Source organism: Marmota marmota, unplaced genomic scaffold (genome assembly GCF_001458135.2).
Source record: "Marmota marmota marmota unplaced genomic scaffold, marMar, whole genome shotgun sequence".
NCBI classification, from domain to species: Eukaryota; Metazoa; Chordata; class Mammalia; order Rodentia; family Sciuridae; genus Marmota; species Marmota marmota.
In genome coordinates this window covers 34,733-56,991 of record NW_025999964.1, presented here as the reverse complement: position 1 = coordinate 56,991, position 22,259 = coordinate 34,733, and the positions used below count along the sequence as shown (strand labels likewise).

Sequence of the window (22,259 nt, the reverse complement as noted above, 5' to 3'; positions counted from 1 at the left end):
CTTTTTTTTTTTTTTTTTTTTTTGAGAAATGTGTACTAAAATGCTTCATGCATTTAAAAAATCACTTTATTGACATACATATTTACTGTATACAACTTGATGAGTTTGAAGATAAAGGTTTTTCTATGAAGCCATCACCACAAACTATGCCATGAACATATCCACCACTTCCAAGTTTGCTCTCATTCTCTATTATTATTATTTAATATTAATATTATCATTATTTAATAATAACAATAATTTACTATTTTTGAGACAGTGTCTCATTATGTGGCACAGGCTGGCCTTTTAATTCTGGGACTTGAGCATCCTCCTGGGCAGCTAGGATTGCAGGTGTGTACCCCAATGTTTGGCTTATTATGTATTTGTGATAAGAAACACTTAACATAAGAGCTACCCTTGTAGCAAAATCTCAAGTGTGCAGTCCAATGTTGTTAACTTTAGGACTGTATGGATGGTAACAAGCATGTGAAAAAAAATGCTTCATATCACTGCCATTTGGGAAACTCAGAAGCTCAGTGGATTGGAGAAGGGGGAATGAAGGAAAGGGAGGGGGAATGGGAATAGAAAAGACAGTAGAATGAATGGGACATAACTTTCCTGTGTTCATATATGAATACGAGACCAGTGAATTTCCATATCATGTACCAGAATGGGATCCTAATATGAGTAAATTATATTCCATGTGTGTATAATATGTCAAAATACACTGTCATGTCTATCTAAAAGAACAAATGAAAAATAAGAAAAAATGAATAAGCAGAATGGCTTGAGCCAGTTCTCAAAGCTACTGAGGGCAGAGGCTCAGTGCCTATGGGGAGGAGCCCCAAGATAGCAGCAGGACATGAAGTAGTGATCACCCCCTTCCTCAGAGGTACCTGCCATGTTCATTGAAGGGGATTCCCAGATATTTTAAGGGCTTTCTGCATGAAATCAAAGCAGATGTTGATCCTGGGGATGCAAAACCATCACAGCCCACTTGTTAGCCTCAGAGGGTGTGTTGGGTGACTTATGCATTTCTGGCTCAGGTCCTTCTCACAGTGGGTGTAGTCGCATGGATTCATCCTGCGACGGTGATGTGTACTTTGAATGGACATGCTGAATAGTGGGAGAGCTCCTGTATCAGTTCCTGGGCCCACAGATAAGAGCAAATAGAGCCGTTTGAGAGTCAGTACCTCCATACCTCAGCCCACACCAGGATGGTAAATAAATAATACTGCATTCCTTGAGGCGTGGCAGACTAGTACCAGCCATAAAGACAGACTTTTCAAAGTGAAGTGACACCAGGAAAACAGCAGAGAACAGCTTTCAACTTCTGTGCCTCCCCAGAAAGCCTGGAAAAAAAGAAAGAAAGAAAGAAAAAGAAACATTGTCTGAACTCTGGAAACTAGTCAAAGTCTTAGAGAAACCAAGAAAACAGTGATACCAGGAAAAGGCACTTAAAAGCCTTCTGGCGCGTTTGCTCACTCTTGCCCCCCCACCCCCCACCCAGCTTGGTCCTGAAGACCGTAGCCCACTTTCCCAGTGTGGGACCTTGAACTCTGGTTCCAGAGGGAGCAAAAAAGACAAATTATTGCTTGTCTATTCTAATCTATTGGGCTACCTGAAAGACTAATGGGAGGTGCCTGTTTGTTTTGTGTGAATTTGAACCCACTCAGGGTAGAGAAGTGATCTAGTTTGTTTTTGTGGTGCTGGGGATGGAACCCGGGGTCAGCACTCTATCAGTGAGCTGCACCCCAGATCAGTTTTGACAGGGATGTCCCTGAATGTCCAGAACTAAAGGTCAGACTAGTCTGCATGGTCATGCAGTGTGGTGAAGTGCTTCAGGCCAGGTGACCCTGCGTGTCCTGGTGGCTCGAGCATGGTGTGCACCATTGGCACCAGGTATGACCTGTCAGCCTGTATTTTCTCTCCTGAGGGAAGAGTTTTTCAAGCTGAATATGCTGTAAACTCTGAAAATAGTAGTACAGCTATCAGGATGAGGTGTAAAGACAGTGCTGGCTGTTGGATAGAAAAATCAGTCCTTTCTAAGCTTATGAAAAAGAGTTCAGTAAATGACTGAGCGTCGGCCAGCCTGTTGGTATTGCCATAGCAGGTCTGTTTGCAGATGCTCATTCTTCAGCAGACGTAGCAAAAGAAAAACCTCCAACTTTATATCTACATTTGGCTGCAACATTCCACTAAAACGTCTCATAGACAGGTGGCCATGTACAGACGCTTGTGTACCCTCCACAGTGCAGTAGTTAGACCTATGTCAGGGTCTTACCAGATGAACCACACGAGGGACCCATTCATCAGGGGTGTGTTGTTGGCAAAGCCAGGCTGGCTGTGAAGACAGTGATAGAGAATTTCAGATGAATGACATGACCTGCTGTAAGGGTAAAGGAGTTGTGACAGTGACTAACATAGTAGTCAATGAAGTTAAAGATGAGGCTTTTGAACTAGATCTCTGCTGGGTTCATGGATTGACTAAAGGAGGATATGAAGGGTTTGTTCCAGAAGATATAAGGGTAGGGGCAGAGAAATATGCTAAGGAATCTTCAAAGGAAGAAGATGAATCAGATATTCATAGTATATAACATTACTTCAGTATCTTCTCTGTTACACATTTCTATGAAAGTCTCAAAACATAAAAAATTGAAAAAATAAAAACCAAACCAAGAAACAAAAAGAACTCAGAAAAGTCAGTAAACAAATGGATGACTACAACCTTCAACAATTAAGATCAGAAAACCCTGGGAAAAGGAAACATGTGATTTCCAAAAATTACCACATCATATTATTAAAATAGTTTTCAATAAGAAATCACAAAGTTGACAGGGAATTATGGGCCATTTATAAGAAAAAAAATGACAGAAACCATCCTTGAGGAAGCCAAGATGTTGGGGTTTCTAGTCAAAGACATGAAATAAACTGTCTTAAATATGTTCAACGAGCAAAAGAAAACCATGGACAAAGTACCAAAGGAAATAAAGAAAATGATGCATGAACAAACTGAGAATATTAATTGAGAAAAACAGATACTGTTAGTCAATTTCTGTCGCTATGATGAAGTACCAGAGATGAAAAATTTATAAGAAGGAAAGATTTATTTGACTAATGATTTCAAAGGTTTCAGTTCCTAGTTGCTTGCCCCATCACTCTGTGCTTGTGGTAGCACAGTATGTTTTGGTGGGCACATGTGGCAGAGGAGGTCTGTCAACCTCACCAGAACTGGGAAGCAAAAAGAGAAAGAACGAGGAAGAGGCCATGGGGCCCTTTAAGGGTGTGCCCCAGCAAACTGACTTCCTTCTAGTAAGACCCACTTCTTAAAAGTTCCACCCCCTCCAAATAGCACCTCAAGCTGGGGCCAAGCCTTCAACACATGAGCTTTTGGGGGACATTCTAGATCCAAACTATGACATGCCACTCCTGTTTGATTGATGTCCATCTCACGATGCAGAATGCATCTTGTCCATCTCCAAGTGTCCCCAAGTCTCAACAGTTCCGGCATTATTCAAACATCCAAGTCCAAAACTTCCTCTAAGACTTATGGAGAACTCAACTGTGAACCCCTATAAAAATAAAAAGAGCAAGTTATAAACTTCCAGATACAATGGTGCAGGGCAAATATTCCTGTCCCAAAAGGGAGGAATAAAGGCATGAAAAGGAAAAACCAGACCAAAACACACAGGGCAAATGTTAAAACATGTCCTCATGTGCAGCATCTGGGACATGTGGTGGCATGCTGTGAGTTCCAAAGGGCTTGGCCAGGGTGTGAAGGTGATCTGGCTATGGCATCCATCATCCCATCAATCACCTGGCTCATCTGGCTGGCCAGGCACGGTGCCCTTCTTCACTCACCATTCTGTGTGCATCCATGCTCAGTGGGAGAGGGTGACATTTCCCCATAACGAAGGAACATTCTTCCTCCTTTTCTGGCTGTGATCAACTGCTAATATCTCCAAACAAGGTTTCAAAGTCCAAAGGGCTTGGCCAGCCCACCCCCATGTCTCTGCTTGCTACCTACAGCTCCTTTTAGCAGGTGGTCCATGTTCCTAGCATCTCTAATCTGTGGAGTCTCCATTGCAGCTTTTGCTTTATTCTTACAGTTTTATGCATCACCATGTTGGGGGCTTCTTGTAGTGACTTCAAGCCTGCCACATACTGCCTAGACTCCTGGTTTTCCTCTGAAATCTCAGTGGACACCTCTAGGACCCCATATCTTGTGCATCTTGCGTGCCAGAAAAACCATGTTCAATGAGCATCATGTGGATGATGCTAGGGTCTGCTGCTAGCGTGAGCTGTATCAGGGCTTGTTGAATCATGGCTGCAGCAGTTTCTGAGTGCTCACAGCAAAAAGAATGCCCCAACAATTTCCTAGGTGACCCTGTGCAGAGGGCGCCTTGGGCTCAGGCTTGCCTTTCCAATGAAAGGTCTACACCCTAACCCTTTGAGCCTGTCATAGATGGGGTCTTACTGATTACTGGAATTCCATCAAGGGATCTTTTTTACTGTCTTGGTGAAAGAAATTAGCTTCTTTTAATGGTGGTATCTCTTTAGCAATGGCACCCTTCTTGAGGACACTTTTACCCTTGCTCCTTTTTTGGACAAACTACAACTTTTTCAAATATTTCCACTCTACGTTTTGCTCCCAATTCTCACTGTAAATCCGGCTGAAAGCATCCTGCTACAACCTGAATGCTATGCTGCCTTGAAATTTCCTCTGCCAGATTAATTAGTTCATCGCCTTTAAACTCAGCCTCCCATGAAAATCCAGAGCATGGACAAAATGTAGACAAATAATTTGCAGGATGTAATGCATGGCTGCTAGTCTAATCCCTAATGGAGCCCTGTTTCCCCCCAAAACCTCATCCTCATGGCCGTCACTGTAGCGTTTCTGTCGCTATGCTGCTCTCAGAGCCTTCACCTGAATCACCCATTATGCTCTGCTTACAGAACTCTAGGTTTAATTTAGTTTGTTTCCCCAAACTTTTCCAAATTCCTTCTGCAGACCAGTTCCAAGGGTTTCTGTCTTACTTTTTGGTATCAACATTCTGTGTTGATTTCTGTCACTGGGACAAATATCTGAGATAAACAACTTAAAAAGGGTGAGAAGTTTATTTTGGCTCATGGTATCAGAGGTTTCAGTCTGTGGATGCTTGGCCCTGTTGCTCTGGGTCTCTGGTGGCCGGGGACATCATGGCAGGAATGTGTGGTAGAGGAGGCATCTCCTCATGATGGCTAAGAAGCAAAGCGGGGAAGAAGAGGGCCTGGGATTCCAAGGTTCCCTCCAAGGGCACACTCCTGATGGCACCACCTCCTCCCAAGGGCACCGCAGGCCACTGATCAACTTTTAGCCCACGATATGTCAGGGGACATCACAGATCCAAACCATAGCTGTTTCCAACCAGAAATTCTGGGACTCAAGGGTACAAAAGCTGCCTTGAAAACCTACTAAAGGAGCTCAACAGCAGACTTGAGCAGGCAGAAACAAGGTGTGGAATGATTCAGTTGGAGGAAGAGAAAGAAAAGGGAGTTAGAAAAAAATGAACAGAGCCTGGGGGACCTTTGGACATCACCTAATACACAGATTATAGGAGTTCCAAAAGGAGAGAAAGAAATGGGCAGAAAACTTACTTGAAGAAATTATGATCCCAAACTTCCCAAATATGAGGAAAGACATTAATATACAGATAAGAATTCAAAGAACTCCAAGAGATATACATCAAAACACATTATCATCCAAGTCATGGCACCAAACATGTGCACATACACACACAATCATAAACGGTCAAATTTTTGCCTGTATTTGCTCATTTAGGTCATTCTTTAATTCACAGATCACTTTAATTTTGAACCTTCTGAACTCCTTCTCTGATATTTCATCAACTTCGCTGTCCATGGCTTCTGTTATTGTAGTGTCCTGGTTTGTTTGGGGCACTTTCCTCCCCTGTTTTTTCATGTTGTCTATGTGTCTTCTTCCTTGCAGCGTGGATCCTGAACCTCATGCAAGCTGGTGAGGGCAGATCTGGGCCAGGCTTGAGCTCCTGCAGTAGTCTGCTGGTCAAAAGGGGTGTCCTGTGCTGGGGGCTGGGCTCTGGTGGGTGTCCACCTATGGTGGGATGGACTGGGACCTACTGTGAGCTTGTGTCCTGGTCCTGTACAGGCCGGTGTGGGTGGATCTGGGCCGGGCCTGCCTTCTCGCTATATCATAAACTGTCAAAAGAAAAAGAGCAGAAAGAGAAAAGCAACCTGTTTTATATATATATAGTTGATTTCCTACCAGAAAGTATGAAAGCTATTTGGGATGACAAAATTAAAATTTAAAGAAAAATTCTTTCAATCAGCAATTCTATTGCCACAAAACTATGCTAGATGACAAAAAGGTGGGAAGCAAAAGTGTGGGAAAAACACCAAGCTGTGTGCATAGCACCTGAGGCCTGGGGTGGCTCTATTATTGTCAGACAAAATAGATTTCAATTCATAAAAGGCTGCAAGAGACAAACAAGGATGTTTTATATGTTGGGAAAAGTTCGAATGTACTAAGAAGATGTAAGTACAAACACATTGTCTTAGTCAACTATTTCGGTGCTGTGACTAAAGGATTTGACCAGCACAACTGTAAAGGAGGAAAAATTTATTTGAGGACTCATGGTTTCAGAGGTCTTAGTCCATAAAAGGCCAACACCTCAGGGGTTGAGGGGAGGATGAACATCATGGCGGAGGAGTGTGGCAGAGGGAATTGGCTCACGTCATGATTGGGAAGCAGAGAGAGACTCCACTTGCCAGATACAAATATATACCCAAAGCCATGCCCCAATTCCCACCTCTTCCAGCCACACTCTACCACTGCTGTTACCACTCAGTAATTCCTTGGTGGGATTAAATCATCAAATGGATTAAGACTCTTATAACTGAATTATTTTCCTCTGGACCTTCTTGCATTGTCTCACACGTGAGCTTTTTTGGGGATACCTCACATCCAAACCATAACACACATTCACACCTAACAACAAACCCCAAATGTACAAAGCAAAAATGGATAGAATTTAATGGAGAACTATTTATTTCCGTAATAATGTTTAGAGAGTTTAATGCCCTACTTTAAATAATGAATAGTATAAGCAGACAGGATATCCACAAGGGAATCGAAGACTTGAATGCCAGTATAAACCAATTTGCCATAACAGACATATACAGGACACTGTACCCAACATGAGCAGAATACTCACAACTCAATGTTCTCCAGGACCAACCATATGTTAGGTCCCCAAACAATATTAATAAATTTAAAAAGACTGAAATCACAATGAAGCATCTTTTCTGAGTTCAAAAGAATAAAACTATAAACCAGTAACAGAAGGAGAATTGGAAAATACACTAATATGTGAAAGTGAAAAGTTAAAACAATACATTCTTTTTTTTTTTCACCAGGGAAGGGGCACTTAACCACTAAGCCACAGCCCTTTAAAAATTTTTTTAGGGTCTTGCTGAGTTGCTGAGGCTAGCTTTGAATTTGTGATTCTCCTACCTCAGCCTCCAGAGTTGCTGGGATTATAAGCATGTATCACTGCACTCAGTTAAATAATACACTCTTAAACAACCAATGGGTCAAAGAATAACTCACAGGTAATTAGACAATGCCTTGAGGTGATTGAAGAAAAAAACACAACACACTAAAAACTTATGGGATGCAGCAAAAGCAGACACTAAGAGGAAAATTCATAGCTGTAAACATGTATATTAAAAACCAAGCAATTCTAAATCCCAAATATAATCATATATCTGAAAGATCTAGAGAAAAGTAGATCTGAAGCTAGCAGAAGGAAATAATAAGAATCAGAGTAGAGACAACACAGATATTAGAAAAATAATAGTCAAAGACACCAATGTTGGTTCTTTGAAAAGAACAACAAATTGACACCCTTTTAGCTATATTGACTAATAGTAAAAGAGAGAAGACCCAAATTATCAAAATAAAAATGAGAGTGGAAACATCACCATCAATTTTTATAGAAACAATAAGAGAATATTATGGATAATTGAATGTCAATAAATGGATAATCTACCTAAATGAGATGGAAAAAAAGAGAAAAAAATCTGAATAAATCTTAATAGACCTGTAACAGGAGAGGCTGAGTCAGTACTTAGACACCTTTCAAAAAACCCAGACCAGATGGCCAGATAGTGGCACTTGTGAAATCTATCCAACACTTAAAGACTAAATACCAATCCTCAAACTCTTGCAAAAGATGAAAAAGAAGGGAATACCTTCTAACTCACACTATGAGATCAGCCTTATTTTGATACCAAAGCCAGACAAGGATACTACTAGAAAAGAAAGCTACAGCAAGTAACTCATAAATGTATTTGTAAAAATCCTTCACAAAATACTTGAATTTCTTGCTAACTGACCTTGCAACGACCAATCAAGGAGAGGGCCATAGAGCAAGCGGAGGGACTGCAACAGATGGCCTCATGTCCTGGCTGCCTACAGTGTAAGCAGCCTGCCGCTCATGCGCCTAGCGTGAGGGGAGTGGCCTGCCACTCAGATGCCCTTAACGTATGCCATGTATGCAGTACTCCATGCACCTGTCCCCACAATTAGGCATTAAAATTAGAACATTCATAGAGACAGAAAGTAGAAAAGGTTACCATTGCTCATGGGAGGCTCATGCTTAACAGTTACAGTTTCTGTTTGGAGTCATGAAAAAGTTATGAAATAGAGAGTGGTAGATGGTTACAGAAAATCATGGGTGTAGCTAATGCCATTAAATTTTATGCTTACAAACAGTAAACCTTGTGTTATTTATATATTAGTACCATAAAAATAATCGAAAAAACTTATACCACACACACACACACAAAAAATCAACTAAACACAAAAGAACGCAGGCATAAAGAAATAAGTGACGGAAAGTACAAGATAGTATACCCATAGTGGCAACTAGCTGGACTTCTGCTGGCATCCAGGCTTGCAGATAGCAGAGGACCTGTGAGGGTGGCCTCATGGGGTCCCTGATAAGTTCTGCAGCGAGTCATGCAGCTCTTTGGCTGCAGCTCCAGGCAGCGGGGTATATTCACATCTTCCTTTCTCAAATAAGTTGCAGGTAATCTTCCAGCAGATGCAGCCACCATTGTTGACTGAGATTTGGACCTGTGTTGAGAGTGAGAATGGTGTGGAGCTATGCCATGAGAATGTGAAGAGGTCCATGGAAACTCACAGTGCAGACCCTCCAAGAGGAATCTGAAATCCTCAGTGTGGTCATCATTGGCTACTGTATGCCAGAAAAGTACTTTTCTATTTAGAGTCACTTATTCCAACAATTCCTGGTGATATTGAGGAAGTTAAGAAATTAGATTCACCAGCATATTCAAAACTCAAAGAAGACCCATGTTCCAAAAAGCAAAATAATGAATGGCCACTGATGAAAATCTCCTTATTTGTTCATTTTTTTCTGATATGTCACTGCTCATTACTATATATTAGTGTATAGTCACATCTTAGGTATATTTAAAAATTAAAACATGTTCAAACAACTATGAATTAAATATGTATGAACTATATCATATAGTTAACACGTTGTTTCACCTGTTAAATTAAACCCATCATGTTATAGTAAAAAAAGATCCATAGAAAAAAATCAAGATTTAAAAACTTCATATGTTAATTAAAAACTCAAAACTTTCTAAAATGTACCTACCACAAGGAAGTTTCTCTTATGATGAACATAAAGCGAATAAAGACACATGTGAAAGGGCAAAACAGCAGTGTTAGAACTGTAATGTTCATGGTAAAACACCAGCAGATACTACCAGAGAGGCTTTGTAAAAGTAAATGCCTGTTGGGACTTTGAAATGGTGGTTCCACTACACAAAGCAGTTTGGCAGTTTCTCACAAGGCTAAATATAGAATTATCACATGACCTGGTAATTCCATTCTTTTTTTTCTAATATGTCTTTAGTTGTAGTTAGACAGAATACCTTTATTCTATCGATTCTTATGTGGTGCTGAGGATCGAACCCAGGGCCCCATACGTGCTAGGTGGGTGCTCTACCGCTGAGCCACAACCCCAGCAGTAATTCCATTCCTAGATACGCATCTTGCTATAGACTTAATTGTGTCCCCTACTCCTTCCCAAATTCATAGAATGAAGCTTAACTCCCAAGGTAACAATATTTTGAGATGGGCCTTTCAGAGGCAATAAGGGTAATGAGATCATAGGTGGTCCTGATCCAACAGAATGTGTGGCCTTCTGAAGAGAGGAAGAGAGAGGATCTCTCTCTTTGCTTGCATGAACAGAGATCATGAGCACGTATGGGTGCTACCAGCCAGGAGAAGAGGCCTCAGAATGACACCAACCTTGTTGGTACCTTGATCTCAAGACTTCTCAGCCTCCAGAACTGTGAGAAAAATAAGTTTCTATTGTTAGCCACCAGTTTGTGATATTTTGTTGTAATAGAATGAGTTGACTAAGACACCTGAAGGAACTGAATTCTGGTACTCATGCAAGTACATGTTCATGGGTGTTCTTAGCACCACTATTTTTAGTAGATAAAGATTGGAAACAGCTCAAATGTCCACCAACAGATGAATATATAAATCCTATAACACATTGTTATATGATAGGATATGAACCAGACACAAAAAGGAAGGAAGAACATGTTATGTGGGTGAATCTTGAAAGCAGTGTGCTAAGTGGAATAAGCCAGATATGAAAAGTCACACATTGTGTGATCCCTTTTATATGAAATATCCAGAATATACAAATCCACAGAGACAGAACACAGATTAAATAGTAAGGTGTTCATTTTGAAGTGATGGAAATATTTTGGAATTAGAGGTGATGGTTATACAATATTGTGACTGTGTTATATGCATGGAACTTTTGATTTAATGCTATGTGAATTTTTAAATTTTATGTGAATCATTTAAAAATGATTTATGGGTAGTAGGATTATATATATAATTTATTCATTTAATTTGACCCCTACAAGAAGTGGTTGACTCATAGAGGATGAGAGTAGACTCCCTAAAACTTAACAAGAAGTAGCCTCATGAGAGCTGTTGTGCAGGATTTGGTGTCTTTACTGGAGTGGAATAACAGAAACTTGGAAATATGGACTGTGATTATTGCTCCCAAAAAAAATGCATTATTTTCCAGAAAGGACAAGCTGTTGCATTCACTTGGGATCAAGAGCTGTGTAATTGCGCATGTTCTTGGCTCTGCCCAAGGCTATGATAATTCTGCTACTCTTTTATAACACACTCTGAAGGTAACTGGACCACCTTGATCTCCCATAGAACATCATTTCCATTCACTATATTGATAGCTGCATAATTGGGCCTGGGGATCTAATTATTCCAGATGCCTTGATAAGCTGTGTGTACTCCAGAGGGTGGAAGGTAAGCCCTACAAATATTCTGGAGCCTGCCACATTGGTAAAATTTAGAGATTTACTGGTCTGTTAGCTCAGTATGTAACTGCCACAAATGGACTGCTGCGCCCTTTGGGATGATGATTCTGAAAGATGATGGTAAGGGGAAATCTTCCCAATAGTCAGAGCTTTTGGCAATGCAAGAGGCCATGCACTGTGTAGAGGGAAGTGGCTTGAGTTAGGGTATTCCTAGATTTTTAGTCTCAGATGGTTGTTAGGGGGCCTGAGAAGAGCCAGACCAAAGAGGTCAGGTGCACAATAGTCTGCAGAACTGTAAATATATAAAATTACCTGTCAATTGATAAATAAGTAAATACAAAGTGTTTTAGTCAGCTTTTTTGCCATTATGACCAAAAGACCTGACAACAATTTTAGAGGAGGGAAAGTTTATTTGGGCCTACTATTTCAGAGGAGTCAGCCCATAGATGGCCAATTGCATTACTCTTGGCCTGAGAGGAGGCAGAATATCAAGGCAGAAGGGCATGATAGAGGAAACCAGTTCAGGACCTGGCAATCAGGAAGCAGAGAGAGCTCTCTCACAAGGGACAAAATAAATACCCTAAAGGCATCCTCCCAGTGATCCACCTCCTTCAGTCACACCTACCTGCCTGCAGTTACCACCCAGTTAATCCACTGATCAGGTTAAGAGCAGATTAGGTTAAGGTTCTCCTAACCCATTCTTGCATTTTCTCTCACACGAGCTTTGGGGACATCTTCTATTCTAACCACAACAGGCCCTTCAGAATGTGGTATGCAACTCAACCATCTGTGTAGGATTTCGTGTCCTGTATCTAGTAGCCAGGGATGGAGATGGGAGTGCCCTGCTCACCCTCTCTTAATGACACACTCAGGGAATCTGTGGTTCTGGGCTGCAAGTGTAGGCACTGAGTGGAGGTCTTGGTAGGGGAGGTGATTTCCATCAAGTGACAGAGTAAGAGTATCACAACATAAAGCCAGAGCTGCTTCCTCAACACTGATCGTGCTAGGAAACTGGCAAGCAGAGAAAGGAGTTAGCCTTCTGGAAGGAGGTTACCAATCTTCACTCGGAGGAAGGATGTTGCTATATAATGGAGGCAGATAGCATGCACTTGTACTCATGTGACCCTGCTACCTTGGTACTCATACATCCAGCTCTAAGTGCAACTACTGCCGCAAAATGGCTTAGGCCCCTCAGTCAAGAGGAGCAGGATCCATACAAGGCAAACCACCTAGACTGGCAGAAGTGCTAGCCAGAGGGTGGTGGTGGAAAAGGGAGAGGATGCTGCTCTCTGCAAGAGGGTCCAACTGCAGCAGCAGGGCTCTGGTTTCCCTCTGACTCTCCGTTTGTGCATTTCCCCAGAAGCTAGGACTGCTCGGAATGTTGGGGAAGCTCGGCCTGGATGAGATGCACTGCCTAAGAAGCAACAGAGGGTGAGTGGCTGAGGATGGGTACTCAGCAGTGATGGATAAAGCCCACAGCTGCCCTTTCCCCAGAGAGGGGCCCTGACTCAAACAGGAACCACTTGCCCTGGAGACTGCACGCTGCCCCTTCCACCTCACAGACTGGCTGACTGGCTCAAGAGACCCTGGCCTTGAGGCAGGACCAATTCCGAGGCAGTCTGGCCCGCAGTGCTTCCCTGGGATGGGAGGAGGGTTGAAGTTGGCCTCCACTGAGACCACCACCTTGCTCAGCTTCTTGCCTCCCAACCTCCCCACTCCTCTCCCTTGTTTCTGAGAATCGCCCTAGTGAGCCATTGAACAATCGCCTTCCCAGGGTCTGCTTCTGGAAAGCCTGATACAAAGCAGCTTCATAAAGTCAATGTTGACAGTGAATCAATTTTGTGTGTGAGGTCTACCTCAACAAGAAGTTTGGAGCCCTGAATTTGTTCCCCAGCACAGCAAAAAACGAACCAGCCCTCAGTTAGTCATTTATAATAACTAAATAATAAAAAAACCCCACCTCATGAAAACTCCTGAGCAGCTGAAATCTAAGTTGAACATGTACAAATTACTTAAAGGGGAAACATGTTTATTCTCAAGCTCCCAAATCAATACCTGTTCTTTTTAAAATACCGCATTCCACTGAAATGGTCTCCTTTACAGTTGGTCAAAAGTTGACACGGGTTCCCCCACGGCAGACCAAGGCACACTCCCCTCATTCATTGGTTGATAATATGTTTTGTCTTTTTGCTCAGATCCATAAAGCACACAAGTATACTTTTTTTTTTTTTTGTAATTCAATCTTTAATGTAAAAACAGAAATAATACAGACAATAAATTAAGGACCCCAATGCAAATGATGCCCAAGATGATCCTAAAAGCACACTAGCAAGCCTTGGACACGGGTATGGCTCACAGGCAGCTGAACAGCTCTTCCTCTGCAGTCCTCGGCCACCCCTGGGAGGCACAAGATCTCATTTGTCCTAGAGAAATGAAGGAATAACTCCCAAGCTGATAGAGAGGCTTCAAAGGGAGCAGTTCTGAAAGTTGCTTTCTTATAATCAAAATAGGTATTCTCATGGTCTGGCTGTTTACAGCCAGTACTGTTTACTTTCCTTTGTGTATTTATATGACCAAGTATGGCTAGACTTGTTACCTGCTATTATTTAATTTTAATGGCAAACCTGTTCCTGTGATTTTGGCCTGACCTACAAGAGCTCCTGAAATTTTTAGGTGCTCAAAAACTTGGAATGAATAGCTGTCTGTTCAAACACATCTTTTAAAAAGTTGACTGAGGAGACTACAGGGGAAAAAGGACAAGGCCTTACACATTCTGCAGTGGGGGCCTGGGGTAATCAGGGAATAGCAATCATTCTCTTGTAAGAAATGCAAGGTACATTCCCTGAGGTCAATCTGGGGAAGAAAAAACAAAAAACAAGAACCACCTAAATGTGCGTTTACTGTGAAGAGACACCCAATTATGTTTTCTGGTTCCTTCCACTGGCCAGCTCAGGGTGGGATGGGAGGTATGAAAGACACCAATCCCTAATTCTGTTGCAAGCAGGTCTGGGGGACCTCATACCTGTCCAGGATGCTATTGCTAATCTCATCCTATATTATAGGGCGAGTTTATGGGAGGCTGAGCAGGGGTGGCCAGGAGATTTTCCATTCAGAGCTGGAGGGGTATTCCCAAAGGCTCCCCCATACATCCCCAAGTCAGCCATGAGAGGCAGCCCTCTGATCAGGAGGGGGATGGGCTTTCGATCCTGCTACTCTGGTCTTGGTCGGGTGCATCCTCCTCTTTCTGCTCCAACTTGAAGTTCTGTGAACAAGGTCACAGGTGAGGCCTGGCCCTGCATTTGCCCAGCTGTGGTTCTGATACATTTAAAGACAATCAAAAGCCACTATATTGTGTTATAGGCCACATCTTTGAAAGAAGGCCTGCTTTGTCTATCCCACTCAAAACTTGGCCTGACCTACCTCAAGCTCCCGCAAAACCTCGTCCATGAAGTCCTGGGAATTCTGTTTGTAAGATACAGCTAATCGAATTGCATCATTGAAGAGCTGGAGGGGATGGAGATGGAAACAAAGTGTGGCAGTGGGCAGGAAGGCCATAAACCCAGCCCTACAATCGGCCAACTCATCCTCAAATTCACCTAACCCCAACCCATGCAAGGCCAATGCATCTGTGCCTCATCAAGCCCAGGCCATCACATCCTCCCTGCCCTGTCACATGTGCACACTCACTGGTCCTGTCCTCTCATCCCTTTCCTTCCCAGCCTCCCTATGACTGCCACCTGACTCTTCCAGCCCCGTCATTGAATTGCTTTGGTAGACTCCCATTACCTTCACGACATTGGTACCATCAGCAGCTGAGACAAAGTACAGGGGCAGAGAGAACTTCCTGGCAAAACTGAAGCTTTTTTGGGTCGCATTTATATCCGCTGCAGAGAGAAGTAGGGCATTGGCCTGTCTGTTCAAGGGAAAGGAGAGGGGACTGGAGGGTCAGTGGGGGCCCTGTGCCACAAAGTGGGGCAGAGATGATCAGGGTTGTATCCTCTGTATCTTAGGAAGAGGGCAAAGATGGCTCAGCTGACATCCTTACTGGGAAGGGAGGACAAATTGCTGACAGCTGCCTGCCCTAGGAGAGGAGAGGAAACATGGAGATGGGTCCCATGCATCACTGTCACCCAGGTGCAGGGATGGCCCACCATCAATTTTGTTGGCTACCACGATGCATGGGATCTCTGGCCTGAATTCCCGAAGCTCTGCATACCAGGTACTCAGGTTTTTATAGGTGACCTTCCTCTGCACATCAAACACCTGCAAAAGATACAGAAGACAGTTCTGGTATGTCGACATTCAAAATACCCAGTCAGTCAAGTGTGAGCATGTGCCACACAGTGGGAGCCCAGGCCAACACCCTTAGAAGAGGGTCTGAGAGGAGCCAATGATGTGCCACAAGCAGAAGGCGACTTCCAGAGAGAGAAGTGAGAGGACTGAAACTGAGACGGCTAGGTGCCGCAGTCGGCTGGGCTGGGCAAAATAACCGGGGGTGGGGGGAGTGACAAGCAACTTGTGAAGGTTGATACAGCGGGAGCCACCTTATTGTAGGACAGCAGAGGTATATATACACTTAACTGACTATACACAGCTTGTTTCAATTAACATCATCCAGATACAGCAATTAGCCAATAAGGAATCTCTATCATCTTAATGGCTCGCTGGCGTTACTTCATCTTAATAATTATACACAGCTTAACTCAATTAACATCATCTTAATGTCTCGCTGGCGTTACTTCTCAAATCACTCCTCCTGGCAAAGTGCCAGGCGCCATCTTGACTTGTTTGTGGCTCTCAACAGCTAGAAGTAAACTTCTGGGTTCTTGAGAGACAGACTTTAGCTCCTATCTGCTTTACTGCACCATTCTTGTTTAGTACCATTAGTTATCAGGATTCAAACTCTAGGAAATCCTCAAAGGTTCTGTACCTAAGGCACTGCAGGAGGAGTCTGGTGACGAGCCCTTTCTTACCAGAGGGCAGGAGAGGAGACTCCTCTGTTCTCACCACAGTGTGGCCAGCTGCTAGGCTCCTGCAGCAGCACTTGGGTCTTTGCCCACTGGCACCTGCATGTGCACAGCACAGAGCCCACGTGCCAGAAGTGGGTGCACAGGGGAAAGAGAACCTCTAATGACAACATCAGGGGTGGCTGTGAACTGGGGAGGAGCTGAAGGGGAGAGGGAGGGTGACCAACTCCTTCTGCGTGTCCTCTGTTGCTGCTCCTTATGGGTAAGTGACAGCCACTCAGGCTTAGGGTGAGTCTGTGCATACTACAGGTAGCCATTAAGTAGAAGGCAGGGCTGGAAGGCTGGGTGGTACAAAAAGCTATGGGAGGCAGGGCAGATTTCAAATACCAATAGTGGTAGCAACTTATCACCCAAGTGCTCTAACCAGAGACTGCAGCCAGAGCGAGCCATAGGGTCTGCAGGATGAGGCCACTGCAGCAATATAACTCTCAACAGGCTCCCCTTGGGTGCTCAGTATTGGGTGACTTTGTGAGCAAGCCCACATCAGCCCACACCAATGAAGTGTTGGGAGTCACATGGAGCAGCACCTGCTGGTGGCCCAGCTGGCTGCCAGTGTGTGTGGAGGTGCTGGGGGCGGGGGGTCTTCTCAGCTGAGACCCCAAACATTATTGGTTCTTGACCCAGTATAAAACTGATGTTTTATGTCACCCAAGTTTTTATTTTGTGTAAAACCAGTCAATTGGGCTGGGAATGAGGCTTAGTGGTAGAGTTTAGGTATGTGCTTAGTTGGGTGCTGGGATTACACACTTGTAATCCCAGTGGCTCGGGAGGCTGAGGCAGGAGGATCCCAAGTTCAAAGCCAGCCTCAGCAATCTAGTGAGACCCTAAGCAACTTAGTGAGACCTTGTATAATAAATAAATAAATAAATAAATAGGCTGGGGATGTAGCTCAGTAGCAAAGTGCCCCTGGGTTCAATCCCTCGTACAAAAAAAAAAAAAAAGCGTGCTTAGTATGCTCAAGGCCCTGGGTTTGATTCCCAGTACAAAAACAAACAAACAAACAAAAAACCCCAAACAGTCTATTATTTCATGTGTTATAGACAACTAATATGAAAAAATTTATAAGTGGCCCAAAATAAAAACACACTCCTTTTTAGCCTTTAAGAATGGTGACCCGAAAAGGAGCCAGGGAAGCCACAGACAGGCACTCCTGGAGGATACAGGTGTTCACGGCCCCCCTTTCACTAGTCCTTCCATGCTGCTTTGGGTAGTCCTGTGGAGTCCACTATACTCTGGCCACTGGGTGCAATCCTGAATGACCAGACAGCAGAGCAGGACACTGGGAACAAGATGAGGGCTGGTGTGAGAGGGAAAGGTCACTGGGGAGCATCAGAGGTTCTGGGGGCTTCTCTGAGGGAATGTGCTTCACCAGAGACGGGCTGAGGCCCTGTCTCTGTCAGATCTGCCACTGGAGCCCTGAGGGTGTTGCTCACCCTAGAATGAAAGTTCTTCACCTTTCCTTCACCCATTCCCACCTGAGGCAAGCTTACCTGGCATATTCTCACTTGGAAACTCTGGGAAGCACGTGTGCTTTGAAGCATCTAGGAGGTTCTGATCCCCTCTCCCACAGGAACCAGCTTGGTTGGGAGGGCCCAGGACTGCTGAGCCCCTCGTTCCCTTACCCCTCAGGGCAGAACTGCCCAGTGCCTTTGTCTCCTCCCCAGCTGGTCTCATACCATGATGCAGGCGTGGGCCTTGTGGTAGTAGGAGGCATGCATGCTCTGGAAGCGCTCCTGGCCTGCTGTGTCCCAAAAGTCTGTAACATGAACACAGCTCTGACTGCCTGATGGGGCTGGAGAGCAGACCCCCCACGCCCCAAACATTTCTGCACAGGTATCTGTACGCAGAAACACAACACACGTGGCAAGTGTCGTGTGTAAGTGCATGGGGCACATGGGAAGGAAGAAACTTCAGACAGTTCCATATGTCCTCAGGACACGTACTGGGTGTGCTGAGAGGTATGTGTACACTGGTGTGTGTGTTGAGGGGACACAGGGCCAGGGGCCCGGAGGAGGGATAATGCAGACAGGAAGACCCAGAAGAGGAAAGGTAGGTGCCCCTCATCCCCACATTCAAGATGCAGGGTCCTCCAAAGTTTCAAATTCCAGTGCCATGAACACAGGTGGTGAATAGTCAGGCAGGATGAGTGGCCTGGCCAAGGAAGAGGCCATGACCTCATGGAAGGTCAAATCCACATGGGAGAGGATGCTCAGGCCACATTGGCTATTTCTTTACACTGGCTGAAGGAGAAGCCCTGAATGAGGAAAGCTACTGCCTTGCCAAGGCCTCTGTGTTCCTCTTTCCTTTGGCAGGCACAGAATCCCAACGATCACCTTCCTGAACCTTCCTCTGTATGCTGCTTCTGGCCTGATGCTGGGGTTAGGGGCAGTGTGTCCCTGTGTGTTCCCTCCTCCCTCCCTGAATCCCTCCATGGACCTCCTCAAACCTCTCTTCCTCTCCCATGTCCTTCCCCTTGAGGCTCAGTGTGGCCTGGGCCTATGCTGCTCACCCACAAGAATGGTCTTGCCGTCCACGGTGGCCGTGTGCTTGTACAGAGTCAGAGCATATGTGGACAGCTGCTGTGGCTGGCTGCACTCAGGTTAAGGAGCAAAGATGAATAATGGGAGCTAAAGAAGGGACAGGGAGGGAGGGAGGGAGGGAGGTATTTGGTGTTTGGGGTGATGGAATGGGCCCTTTCCCTTCTTTTATTTTTGGTGACTTATATTTTAAATGAATGAATTTTGGAGATGGAGAATGAGGCTCTCACTGGCACATGGTCCAATGGAAGGGTGAGGACAGCAGGATTTGGGAGTGTGCTCTGGCTATCTAGCTCTGAAGTAAGCCTGGGCCAGGATATCAGGGAACCTGTCATAAGTGGCACCATGGAGCTGAAAAATGCAACTGTGGATGCCTTCTGCATGGACAGAACCCTTGTAGCCTAGAAAGGAAACCCTAGCCCTAGGCAGCAACAAGGCTGTTCCATGGAAAAAAGTGCCCACAAATCAGACAGCTGATAAGCTGTTTATAAACTGAAGTTTGCCTACGTGTGAAACCCTAACAAAAAGCCTTGGGCATAATGCCTCCTGAAGCACAAAGATGCTGGATGTTGTAACTAGCAGAGCCAGCAGTTAGGCTGGGTGTAGAGGAGCACTTGCTATGAGGTGGACAGAAAACTCAGATTCCAGAGCAACTGCCTTCAGCTACACAGTGCCAGGTCAGGGAGCAACAGGCTCTGGAGGTCTTCTCACTCTTGGTTCTGAGTGGGCTCACCTGGGCATTATAGGGAGGGCCTCATTCCAAAATAAACCATGCAACAATTCATGGGAAGTGGGGGAAGACAGAAGCTTATATTCTACAAAGTTCATTCCTATCAGAGACTTATTATGGGGCCTGATCTCTCAGGTCAGAGGTTAAGGGACCTGCCCAAGAAGGATCTGAACCCAAGCATTTGATCCATATCAGGTGTTGTCAGCCATTCTTACTGCCTTCGTAATACAAAATAAAGCCAAATATGAGCAAGTTCCAAACCCGAATGCACCTATCATGTGAGGGCATGCAGGTTACTCGGTGAGCAGGCAATGAGAAAAAGCCAGGCATTCATTTGCCCACCACTCTTCCCTGGTGGAGGAGGTTGAGATGCATCAGAGTGGGAAGAGTCGCAGGAACAAGGGGCATCTCCAGACTTGAAGGATACAATCCATTCATGAGAAATCTCTCCATGAGTCTGTAAGAGAGTATTTAAGGCAGTCATCAGGCAGTGTCCTTTTCTTGTCCCTACTTTATTACCCCCAGGCTGACAACCTGAAAACTCCATGTGGCTTCCCCTCTCCTGCTAACTTCCACCCACATGGTTTCTAGGTGAAGTTCCCAATATGGACTTGTGTCACTATAAGACCAGTCCATGTGAAGCTCTCAGATCCATGATTTCTACTTCAGCACACTGTTTTATGTACAGGGAAACTGAGGCCAGGAAGACTGTATCCTCCACTCAAAAGCTACTTCCCCAAGATTCTGGAGGTCCTAAGGACTTTGCTCAAACGTCACTCAAGCAGTGAGATTGACCCTGAGGACTTTTTTTTTTTTTTTTTAATTTTTAATATTTATTTTTCAAGTATCGGTGGACACAACATCTTTGTTTGTATGTGGTGCATGAGGATCGAACCTGGGCCGCACGCATGCCAGGCAAGTGTGCTACCACTTGAGCCACATCCCCAGCCCCACGAGGACTTTGTTTAATACATTTTGTATTCCTTCCTCCCTTTCTACCTTGTACATAACAGCAGCTGAGGTGCTAGTAATTTTATTCCCCCTCAATCAGAATGGATTACGGACCAGAGTAGTTCTCAAGTTTGTATCTTGCTGCTGTATCCCCAATGTTTAGGGAAGAGCAGAGGTGCAGTAGGGCTCAGGCACCCTCCAAACACGTGAATGTGGTGGGCACAGTCAATAAGCTTAATACAGACCCCCAATCTCTGAATCCTTTTCTGGCTTTCACATAACTGACCACCAACTGAAAAAAAAAGAAAGAAAGAAAGAAAGAAAGAAAGCCACCCTTCCCCAAAAGATATAATCAAGATTACATCACAATTAACACGACTATTTTTTTAAAAAATTTAACCATTTCTGTATGTTAGAATTGAAAGATAATCAAACATATAAAACCACTTATAAATAACTCATGTTAAAAGAATTACTGGGGCTAGGGTTGTAGCTCAGTGGTAGAATGTTTGCCTAGCATGTGTGAGGCACTAGTTTCAATCTTTAAAACCACATAAAAGTAAAAACAAATAAAATAAAGGCATTCTGTCCAACTACAACTACAACAAAACCAAACCAAACAAAACTTTACTTTAGAACACAGAAAAAAAAAAAAAATCCCTCAATATGGACAATAGTGAAAAAGTAGAGTGGAAAAAGGGAACAGGTCCTAGGGGACCTGTGAACAAAAATTGATATGTTTGTCACTGAAACCTCCAAAGGAAAGGAAAAAGAAGACCAGACTGGAAAATAGAAGAAATAACATTTTAAAAATTCCTAAATTTCGGGTAGGGGTTATGCATCAGTGGTAGGGCTCTTGCTTAGCATCGGGGAGGCACTAGGTTTGATCCTCAGCACTGCATGAAAAAAATAAATAAAGTCATTGTGACCTCCTATAACTAAAAAATCATTTAAAAATATTCCTAAATTTGGAAAAAGACATAAACCTATGGAGTCAAGAGGCTGAGCATATGTCAAACAAAATAAATCCAAAGAAAGCCACAACAGGACACAGCTTAGTCAGCTCCTAAACTCTGGAAACACAGAAAAATAAAAAAAAAAAACCTTGAAAGCAGGGGGAGAGAGGGAGGGAGGGAGAGAAAGGGAGGAAGGGAGGAGACAGAGAGAGGGAGAGGGAGAGGGATGGGAAAGAGAAAGAAAAGGAGGAAGAGGGTGAAAGGGAGGGAGGGAGGAGACAGAGAGAGGGAGAGGAGGGAGGGAGGAAGAGAGAGAAGCCAGGTTTACTTACCTTTGGGGAATAAACACTAAATGACAGAGGATTCCTCATCATAAACTACTGAGGCCACAGGAAAGGGCACATAATTCTTAAGTATTCAAAGAGAGGAACTGTCAACCCAGAATTCTAAATGCAGTGAAAATTCTTGAGAGTGAAGGAGAAATTAAGTTTTTTTTTTTGTTTCTTTCTTTGTTTCACATTAATGAGAAAGAAGAGAATTTGTTTCTAGCAGGCTACCCTAAAAGAATGGCTCAAGGAAATTCTAGAAACAGAAAGGAAAATGATAAAAGAAGGAACCTCAGAGTATCAGGAAGAAAGAACAAGGTAAGGAAAAATAC

General features: G+C 43.9%; 1 protein-coding gene and 1 pseudogene across 13 annotated transcripts in view; one reads left to right on the top strand and one right to left on the bottom strand.

Moving 5' to 3' along the window:
* The first annotated feature begins 1,861 nt into the window (after nucleotides 1-1,861).
* Nucleotides 1,862-2,579, top strand: LOC125616844 (annotated as a pseudogene).
* An 11,038-nt stretch (nucleotides 2,580-13,617) lies between these two features.
* The window catches only part of Rabl2b (RAB, member of RAS oncogene family like 2B), a 15,181-nt gene continuing 6,539 nt past the window's right edge, over nucleotides 13,618-22,259 (bottom strand). For 11 of the 13 annotated variants that reach the window (XM_015506929.2, XM_015506926.2, XM_015506925.2 and 8 more), the window contains 7 exons: nucleotides 20,122-20,151; nucleotides 18,937-19,016; nucleotides 18,104-18,183; nucleotides 15,552-15,663; nucleotides 15,187-15,284; nucleotides 14,821-14,904; nucleotides 13,618-14,662 (listed from right to left, as the gene is read on the bottom strand). In XM_015506929.2, coding sequence (XP_015362415.1) covers nucleotides 14,582-14,662; nucleotides 14,821-14,904; nucleotides 15,187-15,284; nucleotides 15,552-15,663; nucleotides 18,104-18,183; nucleotides 18,937-19,016; nucleotides 20,122-20,151 — 565 coding nt within the window. In that variant the 3' untranslated portion in view covers nucleotides 13,618-14,581. Of the gene's footprint in view, nucleotides 14,663-14,820; nucleotides 14,905-15,186; nucleotides 15,285-15,551; nucleotides 15,664-17,917; nucleotides 18,055-18,103; nucleotides 18,184-18,936; nucleotides 19,017-20,121; nucleotides 20,152-20,890; nucleotides 20,938-22,259 lie in introns of those variants that run through there. The other 2 variants (XM_048803143.1, XM_048803147.1) reach the window with 2 other exon arrangements.